Source organism: Schistocerca americana, chromosome X (assembly GCF_021461395.2).
Source record: "Schistocerca americana isolate TAMUIC-IGC-003095 chromosome X, iqSchAmer2.1, whole genome shotgun sequence".
Taxonomy (NCBI): Eukaryota; Metazoa; Arthropoda; class Insecta; order Orthoptera; family Acrididae; genus Schistocerca; species Schistocerca americana.
In genome coordinates, this window is record NC_060130.1 from 667,930,707 (window position 1) to 667,947,273 (window position 16,567).

General features: G+C 39.3%; 1 protein-coding gene across 2 annotated transcripts in view; it reads left to right on the forward strand.

The window, feature by feature from the left end:
• LOC124555092 (segment polarity protein dishevelled homolog DVL-3) overlaps window positions 1-16,567 on the forward strand; it is a 126,097-nt gene that overhangs the window by 73,032 nt on the left and 36,498 nt on the right. For both annotated transcript variants that reach the window (XM_047128887.1, XM_047128886.1), the window contains exon 10: window positions 4,552-4,638. In XM_047128887.1, coding sequence (XP_046984843.1) covers window positions 4,552-4,638 — 87 coding nt within the window. The remainder of the gene's footprint in view (window positions 1-4,551; window positions 4,639-16,567) is intronic.

The following is a 16,567-nucleotide window of genomic DNA, read 5'->3' on the forward strand; positions in this document are numbered from 1 at the left end:
TCACCTGGGAAAATATGTATTTTCACCCCAGAAAAAGTGTGTTTTTAACTGTGAAATCTGGGAAAAGTTGTGATGATCCCCCTCTCTCTCTGCGTATACCCGCTGGAAAAACGAGAGAAAGAAAAATATCTGTAGGGTTTTATTTTGAAGAAAATTAAACAGGAGTTAGCAGCACCACAAATTCACGTAATAAGTTGTGTTCTAGAAGAAGTTACTTTCCCTGGCTAACTGAAACTGAGCAAGATAGTGAAGCATTTAGCGCACTGGACTTGTATTCATGGCAATGATGGTTCAGATCCCCACTCAGATCTAAGTTTTACATACATATATAGGACATATACCAGCATGGTTTCATTGAAATGGGCACTGCCTGTTTCTGTTCTTATCATTCCTGAGTCAAATGTTGTGCTCTGTCTAATAACTTTGTTGTTGTTGCAACTTCACATCTTAATCTACCTTCTTTTCAAGCCTTAGTTTGAAAAAAGACACATGATGGTGTTCAGAACAACAGATCTGTTGCATCACTGTGGCTCTCAGTAAATTAATAATAAAATAATGTTGAAAAGTCTCTTGGAACACTAAGTGATGATGGATAATGCAATTTTACAGCATGCTTTAATAAGAGGCCGAAGTATTACCTCAGCAGCTGCACAGTTTGTCTGTAGTCCACTTAAAAAGACGAAGTACCAAGCAACTAGAATGTCTTAAGTCTCTCCAGAGGCCTTGAATTGGTTACATCATGGTATACTTTTATCAGAACTTGCAAATTGCAGTGCCAGTGAAGAATTTGTACCATTACTATAATCATTCATAAAAGACAGAAAATAAACTATGGTCAGAAATAATATAATGAAGAAGTAGTAGAAAGAGAAATATCCATAACATGAAGCATAAATGTTGATTTCCTCCTCCCCCCCCCCCCCCCCCCCCCACCCCCCCCCCTCATGTGGGAATAATTTAAATCTTCCATTAGCATAATCTTGTTTGCTTCCTCATCAAGTTAGATTGTAGATAAATCTATTCAGAGTACCTTTGTACCTACTGAATGCGTGTGGAGCTGTATGAATACCATTGGTTCTCTGTCTGGCTTACAGGGACTGGAATATGTAGTGCCAGCTTCTGTCAAAATTCGCATTTATTTTTGTCAAAAACATTTTTGCACAAGTTTAAAAGGCTGTCACACTACACGAGTGAAGACAAAGCTGTAGTGCTTTGAAATTGACAGTTTACAAAAGTGCTGATTGGGGAACTTTTTGATCGGAATGTTTGCTTTTGCAAAAAGTGTAAGGGTTCTCTTCTGAAATGGCCTTTGTTTTTTTTCTGCATTCAAGCTTTCAACAAATGAGTGTTTTGTTGAGAAGCAGCAGCATTTTCTGACTGATGAACTGAATTAAAGTGTTTCTTGACATTATTTTTCTTTTCTAACCTGATTAAATGATTACATAATCTGAAAAATATTGGTTTCAACCTTTCATGGGCATTCATACTCGTGACCCTATACTTGACAACGCTACAAATAGAACTGACAAGGCACTTAGCATAGAATTAGAACTGGAAATAAATCTATTCAAATTTTAGGAGAAGAATTGCAGTTTGGTTGAAATACATGGGAAGTTCTGTTTTCCAATCACGATAATGCTGAGTGCAGACATTATATACTGGCAGACAGCCACGAGCATAAACAAACTAGAATTCTGTCTTCCAGAGGGGACAGGAGCAATGTGAGGGAAATGAGCCCCCCCTCCCTCTCGTGGTCTACACCCATATTCTGTGAAACCAAAACTGACACATTGTCACAGGGACCACTGATTCCTTCTAATGTCATGAGTTTCATAATCAAAATCCATGATGGACCAGGGTCAGTCCTTTCACTCATTCCAAAATAAGAAAAGAAAACAAGCAAAGCACAACACAACACATTTGGGAACAGCTACCATGCAGTTGCTTGTTGAGGTTGGCAGCATATTGTTAAAGGCCTGACCTCTAGTGTTGTTTGCTGCAACCACAGTTCATGACACCCACCACTTCAAACTGGCACATTGTGTCCACATTATACCAACTTTTGAACTTGAGCTAGCAAACAAATGTAGTCATTTCTTTGTTCCAAGAAGCTAGGTCCAACAGCCAAGTACGATGTTGAATTATGTGACATATTTTACAAACCATTCAGCCACCCATAATTGCCATTGCAGCATAGCGTGGAGTGCACTGATACATTACTACGTTCATGCACTTTTTATTTTGCAGATACATTATTATGAACATTATCTTTCCAAATTAGGTTTCACCAGCTTATATTCAATACCAGTAACCAAAAATTGGTTATGTTTTCAATATTTATGTGCAAGAAAATAGTTATTTAAAACACTCTCTTTGAAGCGGGGGTGGCACGCACGAGGGAGAAACTGGCCATACAGGTGAAGGTGCTGTTGGAACTGTGCAAGTCTGTCACACTTTTGGTAGTCCCTCCATTGCAGTAGGTAGTGCAGGCCATTGGCTCATTGCACTGATGGGTCTGCAAATTGTGAAATCATACAAAGATGAGTCTGACAAGAAACAGACTATTTGCTTTTAAACAGCATCACATATCACTTTAAGGATACCACATGTTAATTGGTGGGTGGTAATCCAAGTGTACTCCAGACTTCATTGTACATAGCTGTTGCACCAGTTACCACAATCCACCCCATAAGTTAAACAGTGTATTATGATCGTGCAATCACTAATACACCGTTGCGACTGATTCTCTTGACGTTATTGTGATTTCATTGCCATTTATTGTGTCATCTTTTAATATTTAACTGTTCTTTAGAAGTTTGTAATGATTGCATTCAGCATGCGTCCATCAACATCGGATGCCCAGTCAGGATCTGGCATTCACTTCATTTCCATATATGGTAGGGCTCCTCTCAGCCAATGAGACATGAATACTACAATTCACGTCACCTGGCTGTCATGTTTACAGTGCCACGTCACTGAAAATTATGAGCCCCACCTGCAATAACCCCAGTTGGGCACCGGTGCACAATGTTACGCAGTCTTATCCATAGAATATGGTATGCTGCATATATTGTATAGGTATTACACTCTGATCAAATAGTTTATTTGGATACAATTCATTAAGAAATAGTGTGTATTAGGTAATATTAAATTTCCTCATATTGAGGCAGAATTCATATGTATATTAGCATTTACCACAAAATGCTAATTTCTCAGGTCCCTAGTTAACCCTGTAACTGCTCTGGATGTGTTAACGCATGCCTTTGTACCTGTCCCTGTGTGCTCTGATGAACGTGTTTACGCTCACCACCAGTCCTTCTACCTGAACGTTTCTACATGTAGACACGTTTAGAGTACCAGGTAGAAGGACTGGTGGCACGCGTACACACATTCAGAGCACACAGGGACAGGTACAAAGGCGCATGTTAACGCATCCAGAGCAGTTAAAGGTTTAAGACTGTTTTTATATTAAACACCAAATACAGTACACTATACTTCAAGAGTTGTTCTTTTTCAGTTTATATTTGTATTTGCTACCACTTAATGAGAGTTTGAACCTCTTAATTATTTTCTCCTTTTACCCAACTATTTTCCATAAAATGTATGTAGTTACAGAATTCTAGTGTGTGTCTGCATTAGGTTTCAATGTACTCATTCGGATGCAGTGGGCAAGATATATACTCACTAATCAGTAAGGGCAACTTAACAATATCCTTATGCAGCTTAGGATGTACTTCCAAGAGTTACACCCAAGTACAAAGGAGTCAGAAATGCCCAATAATTTTTCGTATTTTCAGTTGATATGTTGTGGGAAGTTCCAGATTTGATGCCATAGACTTCACTACAATCGAAATCTTCTTGTGCTTTTTAATTGTTTATGCAGATTATGCAATAAAAAATTATTAAAATTTCAGGGAAGTCACAGGCATATGTCTGTGGTGTGAAGAAGTTGGACTGTGTGCAATACTGCTGCCAGAAGCTCCTGTTCATGCCTTAATAAGGCTAGTGATATTTTGTAGATTCCTAAGCTCATCCTCCACCCAACTATTCAGTTCCCTCATCTCCCACTACAGATCCATCCTAGTGGTGCCTGTTGACAACTTTTTGAATGAATGCTCTTTATTTACAGTAAACGATTATAGCTAATGAATATTCCCATATCCACAACCTGACTCATATTCAGGTGGTGATGAATTTCATATTTCCATACACAATTTTAACTGTAAAGTCCATAAATCAATTGATGCAGATATGGGAACAGCTCCTTAAATAGGGTCACATCCAATTTCCATCCCCATCCTTGTCCAATCAGTATTGATAATCTCCCTTTTCATCAGACATTAAAGTTTAACTTTTCTGCCTTAGCACACTCTCGGTTTTTGGTAGTTAGGTTTACACTGGTGGTTTTTCTTTTTTACAAGCTTTGATGCACTGTTCAGTGTAAGTTTTATGAGTATTGGATGCTAGGTTACAGAAGTTCTGCAACTACAATATTCACATATGTGTCAGTATGGTTTATCAATGTTACAAATACTTCAAATTTATTTTCAGGAGAATCATTCCCTGTGCGACCACCATCAGTGACTACCCTGACTTCAACCAGCTCGTCCATCACATCGAGTATGCCTGACACTGAACGTAAGGCTTTTTGTGTAATTCTTTATCCTACAGGACACTGAAACTAATAATAATAAATAAAAAATTAAAAAGCTACACGGTTCTATAAAAGAACATTGACATGTACTTGTGTCAAGGTTCTCCAATTATAAATACAGATTTTTGGCATAATGCTTTTGTTTGCTGTTGTGACGGTGTGGGATTCAGTGTCACCGTGTACACTATTTATTGTTCATGAAACTTTGAGGCACTGTAAAAGAATAGTCAAAATGAATAAAGCTGAGTTTCCTAGTTACTGCCATGGAAAACTGAAAAATTAGAATTTTGTGAATCTGTCATGTGAACAATACGATTATCAACTCATTGTGGCATCAGATGTGCATCCAAGCAGTTGCATTCCAGATTACGTATGAATCTAAAGCTCAGTTGAAGACATAACTAGCCAATTATCACAAGTAAATAGCTCACTGAAAAAATCATAGATAGGCAATGGAATACCACTCTGGGAGGAATTTTTTGTAGGAAATTCCTCATTTCGAGGCAAGATGATAAGTAAAATAAGGGACTTACCTGTAGGTGATTGGTGCATAGCATACAGAAATATGTAATAGGAAACAGTTAACCAAGTTTTTGAGCTCTTCCTCTTTTTGTAGTGAGAGAATGCGCATGCGCGCGCGCACACACACACACACACACACACACACACACACACACACACACGAAAGGACACACTTGAGGTAGCAAAAAGACAGATTATTAAATATCAATTATCAAAAGTAGTTATTTGGATAAATGGAGGTGAAGAGTAGTTTGGGAAGGACGTATGAGGGGAAGATGAGGTACCAGGGTAGTGCAAGGCATGTCTTTTGTCAGATGACTAAACAACTGCACAGCAAGACGAAAAGTGGTAAGAAGGGGAAAAAAGGAGAGGAAGGTGGTAGTGAAAAGAGAGACAGCGAGGAGATAGAGAAAGGGGGGGGGGGGGGGGGAGAGAGAGAGAGAGAGAGAGAGAGAGAGAGAGAGAGAGAGAGAGAGGAGGGGGGGGGGGAATCTACATGGGAGGGAGGGGGGTTGGTGGGAGAAGGAAGTACATGATCTGGATGTGGAAGGAATGGTGTGTACAAAAGGGAAAAGCTAAGTGAGGAAGTGGGAAACAAGTTATCAGAGATTTACGCCAGGTGGGATTGCAAGAGCACATGATATGCTGAAGAGACAGTATAGGAATATAGTTAAGTAATTCCCCTGTGGAGTGATATTGGGTAATAACGCGGACAGAGTATTCATTTTCAGTTGGTTCATGAGGATTTAATCATGTTGTATCTGTCATCTGCTTACACAAAAGCAAAGCAGCAAGTATTCAACTTTTTCTGTGTTTTTCTTTGTAGTTAACTCCATGTGTGTTCTGCTATTTAAGAGGTGTAGTGTCACGTTTTTGTAACTGTCAAGTGCAAATTCAGGCAGTCTCTAGCAAAGTTGTCATTTTTTTTTTTTTTTTTTTTTTTTTTTGAACGGCTAGCTCAGTAAGCCATCAGATCAGGAAGGCAGCAAGTTCCTTGTTTAGGTTTTCTTGTATGCTTTAGCATTTAACTTCTTAAGTTGTTATGCTAGGATGGATAGTACGTGCTAGGATGGATAAGATGTTTGTATAGTGGGTGCAGATAGAGTAGGAGCTGGTCACAGTTTGCGAACTGCAGAAGGCAATTTTGGCTATGGCCCTAGGTCTTCAAGCTGCTGCCTCAGGGTGTGGGGGGTGGTGGAGAATCCTGCACTTCGCATGGAACACCTCAGGTATCACTTGTTTAACCCATGGAACATACAGTCGTCTGCAAGAAGTGGCTCACGTCGGCACCAGTAACATCTGTCGCTTGGATTCTGATGCCATTGTCATGTAAGCAGAGTTCACAATTTGCAGCATTGTTCTTAGAATTGATCTGAATCCTTTGGCTTGGAGCAGAGTGGAGTGGAGGGTCTTAAGAAAAACTTCATCAATGCTACAGATTTATGGACTTGTGTTGTTGAGGATATGTGTACCAGAGTAGTGGAGTGCTCATTGCAGATTTTTTAGGCTAGGCAGTAGTTTGAGGTACTCTGACGAATACTTGCCATTCATCATACAGATAAAGAAATCAGACTGTGTTGAGAGTAAAGGTGCTTGGATTGTCAAAATTTTATCAATAAACTGTCGAAATGTTCATAACAAAAGTTCCCAAATTTTCTGCCGTCCAGGAAATTTGTTGTGCTCAGTTTATTCTCAGGACCAAGTGCGCCGGCCGCTGTGGCCAAGCGGTTCTAGGTGCTTCAGTCTGGAACCGCGCTGCTGCTACGGTCGCAGGTTTGAATCCTGCCTCAGACATGGATGTGTGTGATGTCCTTAGGTTAGTTAAGTTTAAGTAGTTCTAAGTCTAGGGGACTGATGACCTCAGATGTTAAGTCCCATAGTGCTTAGAGCTATTTGAACCATTTGGTGCAAGTGCTGACTAAAACACATATAGAAAGCTCTGAAATAATTAGCAAGTCATGTACATCAGAAGGACAGATTGGACAAGATAGGAGGGGGGAGGGTTCATTGCACTCATGAAAAATATTCCCTCTATTGAGATCGAATTTGAGTGCGACTGTGAAGTTATCTGGATGCATATAACTGCTTTAGGTGAAATCAGATTAATTGATGTGTGTTTTTTAACGGCAACCCAATTCTGCAGTGACAGTTCTAGAGTCATTCAAAGAAAGTCTAAGCTCAGTAGTGCAGAAATATCCAGATCATTCCATATTAGTTTCGAGCAACTTCAACCCACTGACTGTAGGCTGGGATGTCTATGGAACCATTGCAGGCATACAGTCAGCCAGTCTTGTGAAGTGCTTTTGAACACAGTTTGCTGAAAACTGTCTTGGGCAGTTAATTCAACAGCCCACATGCAACGGAAATATTTTAGACCTTGCAGCTACAATCAAGCCTCACTGTATCAGTGTCAGTAGAGGCAGGGACTAGTGACCATGGTGTCATCACAGCATTGATGGTTACTAAGGCTAATGAATTGGTCAAGAGGGCGAGGAGAATATTTTTGCTAGAAAGAGCAGATAAACAGTTATTAGCATCCCGCTTAGAAAATGTATGGACACAATTTAGCTCCATTATATGATGGATGTAGAGGAAGTACGGGGAAAGATTAAACAGACAAATGTTAATTAGAGGATATCACCAGGAGAGCCCCAGGAAAGTGTGGAAGGACTGCTCTTGTTTTCTATATATGTAAACGATCTGACAAACAGGGTGAGCAGTGTTCTGTGACGGTTTGTTTATGAGACTGTAGTACACGAAGTATGATCAAACAGTAACAACAATTTTTGTTTTTCTTAAAGAATCTTTATTTATTCATCAACATCAACTTTGTCCCCTTCAAAGGAAACCCCCTCAGATATAATACTCTTGTGCCAGTGCTTCTTTTAATCTTGGAAGGACTTCTGGAACTCACTTTTCATTATGGTTTTCACCTCCTTCAGTGATTCTGTTTTTATCTCATAAGTGGTGGCCAAACGACGTCTGTTCATGGTTCTCTTCAGCTTGCTGTGGCAGTTTGAGTCATTCAAAAACACCTGTGGTCAGTAGTGTGCAGATACCAAGATCATGCATTACTAGTTGGAGATGACTTTAACCTACTTGTTATAGACTAGGATGTCTATGGATTCATTGCGGAGGGCACAGACAGACAGTCATGCAAACTACTTTTGATCGCTTTTCTGAAAACTGTCTTGAGCAGCTACTTCTGCAGCCCTCATGCAATGGAAATATCTTAAACCTTGTAGCTACAAACAGGCCGGACCTTATCGACATCATCAGTGTAGAAACAGCGATTAGTGATCATGATGTCAGTCATTATAGCAACTATGGTTATGAAAGTTAATAAAGAAGTTAAGAAGGCTAGGAGAGATTTTCTGTTAGAAAGAGCAGATAAGCAATGTTAGCATCTCACACAGACTGTGAAATGACATCACTTAGCTCCAATAATATGAATGTAGAGGAATTATGGGCAAAGTTTAACCAGATTGTAAATTGTGGTCTGGAGAATTATCTGCCTAGTAAGTGGATTAAGGACGGAAAAGACATATCATGGTTTAATAACAGATTCGGAAAATGCTGAGGAAGCAGAGGCTGTTGCAGTCTTGGTTCAAAAGAGAACATGCGAATGACAGCAAGAAAAGGTTAATAGAGATTTGTGCATCTGGGGAAAGATCTGTGTGTGAAGGATACAACTACAACTACCTTAGCAAAAGACCTTAGAGAATCTGAAAAAATTGTGGTCCTATGTAAAATTGCTAAGTAGGTCTAAGGCTTCCATCCAGTCACTTGTTGACCAGTCTGGTGTGACAGTTGAAGATAGCAAGATGAAAGCCAAAGTCATAAATTTCACGTTCATGCAGGATAATCTTACAAACATACTATCGGATGTTGAAAACAAATAAGTCAGCAGGTCCAGATGGAATACCAATTCGATTTTTTAAAGAGCAATGTACGGCATTGGCTCCTTACCTAGCTCGCATTTATCGCAAATCTCTCACCCAGTACAGAGTCCCAAATGACAGGGAAAAAAGCACGGATCAGTCTTGTGTATAAGAAGGGCAAAAGAACAGACCCGCAAAATTACAGACCAATATCCATAACATCAGTTTGCTGCAGAATCCATGAACATGTTCACAATTCAAATATTATAACTTTGCTTGAGACTGAGAAGCTTATGTCCATGAATTTTAGAAAGTGTTGCTTATACAAAATTCAGCTTGCCCTTTTCTCATACGATATACTGCAAACTAATGATGATGGGCAACAGGCTGGTTCCATATTTCTAGATTTCTGGAAAGTGTTTGACGCAGTGCCGTATTGCGGGCTGTACAAGCATATGGAGTAGGTTTACAGATATGTGAATGGCTCGAAGATGTATTAAGTTATAGAACCCAATATCTTGTCCTCAATTGTGAGTGTTCATCAGAGACAAGGATATGGTCGGGAGTGCCCCAGGAAAGTGTGATACAACCAATTTTATTCTCTATGTGCATAAATGACCTTACAGACAGGGTGAGCAGCTGTTTGATGATGATGCTGAAAGGTGTTGAAGTTGAGTGACTCTAACTGGAAACAAGACTACTTAGACAAAATTTATGGTTGGTGCGATGAATGACAGCTAGCTTTAAATGTAGAAAAATGTAAGTTAATGAGGATGAGAAGGAAAAACAAACCTCTAGTGTCCTGCTTGACGCAGTCACACCATTTAAATATCTGGGTGTAACGTTGCAAATTGATGTGAAATGGAACAAGCATGTGAGGTTTGTGATAGGAAAGGCAAATGGTCAACTTTAGTTTATAGGAAGGTGTGGTTCATCTGTAAAAGAATCGCATATAGGATGATAGTGCGGACCTATTCTCAGGTACTGCTTGAGCGTTTGGAGTCCGTGCTTGAGCGTTTGGAGTCTGTACCCAGTTGGTTTAAAGGAAGACATTGAAGCAGTTCAGAGGTGGGCTGCTAGATTTGTTACTGTATGTTCGAAGATCACACGTGTTGTGGAGATGCTTCAGGAACTCAAATTAGAATCCCTGGAGGGGAGGCGACAGTCTGTTTGAGGACCACTGTTGAGAAAATTTAGAGAACCAGCAGTTAAACATGACTGTAGAACGAGTCTACTGCTTCCAACATACATTGCGCGTAAGGACTGCTAAGATAAGACACGAGAAAGTAGATCTCATTGGGAGGTATATAGACATTCGTTTTTCCCTTGTTCAGTTTGTGAGTAGAACAGGAAAGGACATGACTAGTAGCGGTATGGGGTGTCCTCTGCCATGTGCCATATGGTGGATTGCGTAGTGTCGATGTAGATGTAGATCTGATGTAAAAAGAAGTCACACGGACCATGTCTGGCAAATACGGTGGCTGAGACATCATAACACTTTCGTTTTTTGCCAAAAAATTATGCACAACCATTTAGGTGTGAGCGGGAGCATTATTGTGATGCAATTTCCACGAGTGGTTTTGCCACAGTTCTTGCCATTTTCTTTTGGATTGCTTCATGCAAATGGTGTGTAACTTCAAGGTAATATTCCTTATTGACCACACGACCATAAGACAAAAACTCATGATGCACTGTGCCTTTGTAATTGAAGAAAACCATGAAAAGAACCTTCACATGTGATTGAACTTTTTGAAATTTTTTCAGTCTTTGCTCTTCAGGCAGTTTTCATTGGAATTATTGGACCTTGGTTTCGATGTCATACCTGTATACCCATGTTTTGTCACCTGTTATAATCTTCTTTAGAAGTTCTGGATCATTGTCGACATCATTCAGCAATTCCTGAGTGTACGCAATGTTGTTTTTGTCAAAATTCAACAATTTCAGAACAGATTTCACCGCTACACGTTTCATGCCCACAACATCTAAAAAAATTGTTTGACATGAGCCAAGTTATATGCCGACATCATCAGCAACCTCTCTGATGGTCATTTGGCAATTTTCTGGAACCATTTTCTTTACTTCTTCCCCATTTTCATCAGTAATAGATGTGCTAGGGCATCCAGGGCGGTCGCTGTCTTCAATGTATTCTCCAGCCCCTTTGAAAATTTTATACCACTAGTAAACTCTTGTCCTACTCATAGTAGATTCGCCAATAACCACAAACAGCATTTTGAATGCGATGCTGCGGTTTGTTCCATTTGTCAATCAAAATTTAATGCAAATTCTTTGATACGTCTTTTTCTAAAGTAAAAATTCACCAAGCACTCGAAAAGACACGCGACCTCTTAGACTGTCACAATAAACGAAATATTCAAAATGGCTGAAAATGCAAATATCTGATGTATAAAGCTCGCGAAATTAAGAAATCCCTGTTACTTTTTCATTACATCTTGTGTGACAAAGTGTTGTCATTGAGCGTAGAAGGATACAGGATGACTTAGAATTTCTATTTTGTGTGATGAATCATAGCTTGCTCCGTCTGTAGAAAAATGGGAGGTAATGTACAGATGAATAGGAAAAACAATCCTGTAATGTTAGAGTACAGTGTTTGTGGTGTGCTACTTGAAACAGTCACCTTGATTAAATACTTAGTTGTAACATTGCAAAGCTGTACAATATGGAACTACCATGTAAGGACGGTAGTAGAGAATGCTTGACTTCAATTTATTGGGGAAGTTTTAGGAAAGTGTAGATAATCTGCAAAGGAGACTGCATTTAGAACATTAGTGTGACCCCTTCGCAAATGCTGCTTGAGTGTTTGGGACCCCCACCAGGTCGGATTAAAGGAAGACATTGAAGCAATTCAGAGGTGTGCTGCTAGATTTGTTACTGTTAGGTTTGATCAGCACAACTATTACAGAGATGCTTCGGGAACAGGAATGGAAATGCCTGATGGGAAGGCAGTGTTCTTCTCAAGAAGTCCTATTGAGAAAATTTGGGGTCATTCCGTGTTAACTCACCAAGGCCTCCCTGCTCGGCCACCACAGATTTCATAGAAATTTTATGTGAACGTTTGCACTTGTCCCCAATGAACATTGGTCAAGTTTAACATTCGACGAAGCAATACTGGCTGAAATATAGTCACTTGCTTGGCTCCGTGCATGATATTGTGCAGAGTGAACAAGAATTCCTGCAACTGTGGATGTTACATCTCAGACAGTATTTTGTTGAAAGATATGAAATTTAGCCATCTTGTACAACTTTATGCATTCTCTTAAGAATAATAATGAAAAGAATTTTACGAGCCATATTTAGTCACAAAATTTTAGGTTTAAGCACCCAAAAAACTTTCGAAGTTCAGCTTCTTATATCTCAGGGGCTAAAGGTATGATAAATGTGAAACTTGTCATGGAGTAACCTAACAACACAAGGTTCTCAAAGGTAAAGATTCATTTATTTACCACTTTCCAATACTGAATAAACTAGTGCAAAGTTGAAGATTTTGCAAAACGCTGTGTTCTGTATAAACTAGGCTCATTAGAAAGGCCATGGTTTTAACTGGGAAGAAAAGTATATTTGATTATCCAACATGGGCCAACAATGCTGGATAATTTGAATCAAATTTGGGCACAAAACAACAGCACAAAAAATATAAACTTTGGGTTCTTGTATTTCGTAGAGTAAATGTGCGCTGAACATGAAGCTTAATACACAAGGATGTGGAATACAAAATTTCATTTGCCTACTGTTTTCCAATAATGTCAATAAATTTGTCAATAATGTGATTTTTGTGAAAAGGTGAAAATAAGGTATGTTCGGCATTTCTTTTACAAATATCATTTGATTATTATTAAAGCTTCAAAACCACACTCATTCGAAACATGTTTAAGCCCCCCTTCCCACAACATTGGGTTAGCTTACAACTTGGGCTAACAATATTACGTAAGTTGAGGCAAAGTATCTGGAAAAATTGTGCTGCAAATGAAATTTTAACTTGGTCTCTTATACCTCATTGAGTAAAGGCACAATAAACATGAAACTTTGAACACAACTTCGCATCGTAAGGTCTTCCAGTATAAAATATCATTCTCGTACTGCTTTCCAAACTGCTACAAAATCAGTTCATACGTAATTTTCGTGAAAATTACAAAAATAGATCACATTCACTTTGCTTTTAGAATATATGTTTTCCATAATTAATTTCAAACTAATCATAGTTGGAAAGAGGGTGCCCCCCCCCCCCCCCCCAAGCATTCAGAAAATAACGTTGTATGCAATCAGACTTTGCACATATAGATGGACTCTTTGTAAAATTTAAATAATAAAAAATGCTCGGGTTCGGGATCTGGGGGCATCTAGTACATTACATTAGTAGGTTTATCCCCAACAATTAACCTTTGAGTTTTCAGTGGAGAAGTGCCTAGAGAAGTTGAACTTTGACTCAGTTTTTCCAAAGTATCTATTTGTAATTCGTGTGTAGATGGAGAGTCTGGATGGTGAACTATAGTTCGAATGTACTGCACTTTGCATGTAGTGCAAATTTTCTGGCCATGCTTTACATTCAGTTTTGCAACTTTTTAAAATCACTTGACATGGTAAGATCCACTTTAGACAATGAACTTTTAACACACTGAGTTTTTCCCCAAATGGATTGCAACATGATTTTTGCACTATTTTGTGTGTGTTGAGGTACTTTGCTTTGTGATACAGGCAGACTTGGTCATTATCGTTAAGCTGGACATCTGATCATAGAGAAACATGTGATTTTTGCTCCACTGACCCGCTGTTCTCAGACTCGAACTCCATTTTTTTCAAATAAAATTTGCCAGTGTGGCATTTTGATGATAATTCTTTTCTAATCACACATTCAGGCATTGGATTATCATTCATGGACGCACTGGTATCCATTTAAAACAGAATTTATGTTACTGGAAGGTAATTCTACTAAGTTTTACAGTACTTTGTCAGGATCGCTATAATTAAGGAGACCTGATCTGAGTAACCAGAACATCGCTTAACCCTTTTGTGGGCAAAATTATTGGGCAGTTTTTTTTTAATGAATGAATGGAGAGCAGGTAGTAGTTAACAGATAGGTATATTTATCATACAGAATATCAAATTTGCTCCAACTGTGAAAGTGAGGTCACACAGCAAGGTGAGAAGTATTCTTCCCACTGCCCTTCCTTGGAGTTAAACTTTTTCAGTATATGTCGTATTTATTTGATAAATTTACTTCACTTGTTACAATGATTGTTCACAAGTACTTGTCATGAAATTTTCTGAAACATGGGTCTATGCAAAGTGGTATTTGACAATATGTACAAAAACAAGTGCTCTTTTCCTACCTCCAGTAGGTTTCTCCTAAAATGGGTTGATGCTCCCCTACAGCCTCATGACAAAAATCTTCAGGTACTTTACCCCTTTTTGCCAGAACGACAGGTTTTTGTCCATGCCTTTTTTGGGATGAGAAGCCAGTGATCAGTTGTCTGGCTAGTTGGATCCTGTATGTGAGCTGATCATGCTGTCCACTTTCTCTTTTACTTATTTTCCACAGGATAAAACTGTTCACTGCAGCAACGTCTACCAGGAAATAAAATATTGGCTCTGAGCACTATGGGACTTAACATCTGAGGTCATCAGTCCCCCAGAACTTAGAACTACTTAAACCTAACTAACCTAAGGACATCACGCACATCCATGCCAGAGGCAGGATTCGAACCTGCGACCGCAGCGATCGTGCAGTTCCAGACTGAAGTGCCTAGAACCGCTCGGGCACTCCGGCCGACAAATAAAATATTCTGTGCCACCATTTTACAGAACGTCTGCCAATAGCATACCTTTCTCGTAATTGATCAAACTTATCGACACCACCCATTATTTTGTTGTATTCTGCCACAACTTCAGGACAAGAAATCTGTACTAGTACTATCCTTGTTTTTCCTTTTCACTGTGGATGTTTCTCATGGGTCATGAATTGAGGACAGGAAAATGACTGGACGGTTATCCATCCATTTTACTGCAGAAATGGCTCGTTTTGTTTCAAACTGGAATTCTCCTCGTTCCAGTTTTACATTTTCCTTCATAAATTTGGGCAAATCAAAAGTATTTACCTTATACTATAGCTTTGAGGAAAAAAATTACAAAATGTCACGCAAACAGCACTGAAAGGTCCTCTACAGAGCAACACTCAGCTATACAATGCCTCTGCGTGAAGGTACAGCAAAAACGGTGGGAACTTCCGATTGAAAGTAGTACCCTATACTGTTCACTAGGTCGTAGCACCATACAGAGGTGGGAACTGGGAATCCCATGGCACTAGGAGCGAGTTCATTGCAATGCTGGGAGTGTCACTCAAAGACTGACGTGACACACTATTCCCCGTGTTAAACAAACAGTGAAATACACACTTTACACTGAATCCCGTGAGTCTACAGGCCGCCGCATCATGTAGGCAAATGATAAGAATTTTCACAGTGAACGAGGGATGTTTTGTGGGCCAGCTGGCAGGAACAGGGGTGCATACCTGCAAACTAGTCAGTTCAGATGCAGAAGGGCTGGCCAAAGGCAAAGTTAATGCAAGGCGGCAGGATGAGGGTGGTCACAGGAAATTAGTTCCGTGGTTGATTCTATGTTAGTTCCTGGAAGAATATTGATTATCTACTGTGGCCATTTCTGCAGGTGGTGGCACACAAGATACAATCATGACTAAAAGATAAAGGCAACAGAACACGGTCAACAGGTTCGTGAAATGTAGCCCGTTGCCGTGGTACATTCCCTCTAATACCCCATTGATTTTCAGGTATTGTTAGCGCATGTTGGAAAATCGAACATTATTTTCTGAATGGGTCATTCCATGCCAAAGGGACCAATATTAAAAAGTGTCCCCACTCAACCATCTCCATATCTAACATTTGGTGTGAAATTTCCATATGGTCTTCAATGGTTATATACCGAATTTCACTCCAGTTTCTTCGGTGGTTGAATTTTTAGGGGCTTTTAAAGAGAGCCTACTCATCTTTGCATCACATACGTAGGTGCAAATGTGCCAAGTTTGCTACGCTTTTTTAAAATTTCTAGCAAACATTTGGTCATTTGCAGTAATATACAAAGACAACTTTTTATGTCAAGTCTCACCATGACAAAACTATCAATTTAACCACATCTAAATATAGATACAAGACTCTAAAGTGGTTTAAAAAATTCATCACACTATTCTGAGAGTCAAGGTTTGACTGACCACTGCTAATTTTCATATGAACCAGTCACACCTGTGATGTCTGTACATGGATCAAATGTAATTGACATTTGATGCCTAGATGAAAAGATACGGATCTGCAAAGTTGGCCAAAATTTTCTATGTGCAAATTTGTGTATTTTTGGGGGGCAATATCTCAGTTGTGTCTTGTTCAATTCTTTTTTTTCTTCCCACAGCTGGAAAGAGCATGCTTTAAGCTTTCAAAGTTATATTGTTTAATTTGTGGATCTTGCATGTTGATGAGTCAGAATATCT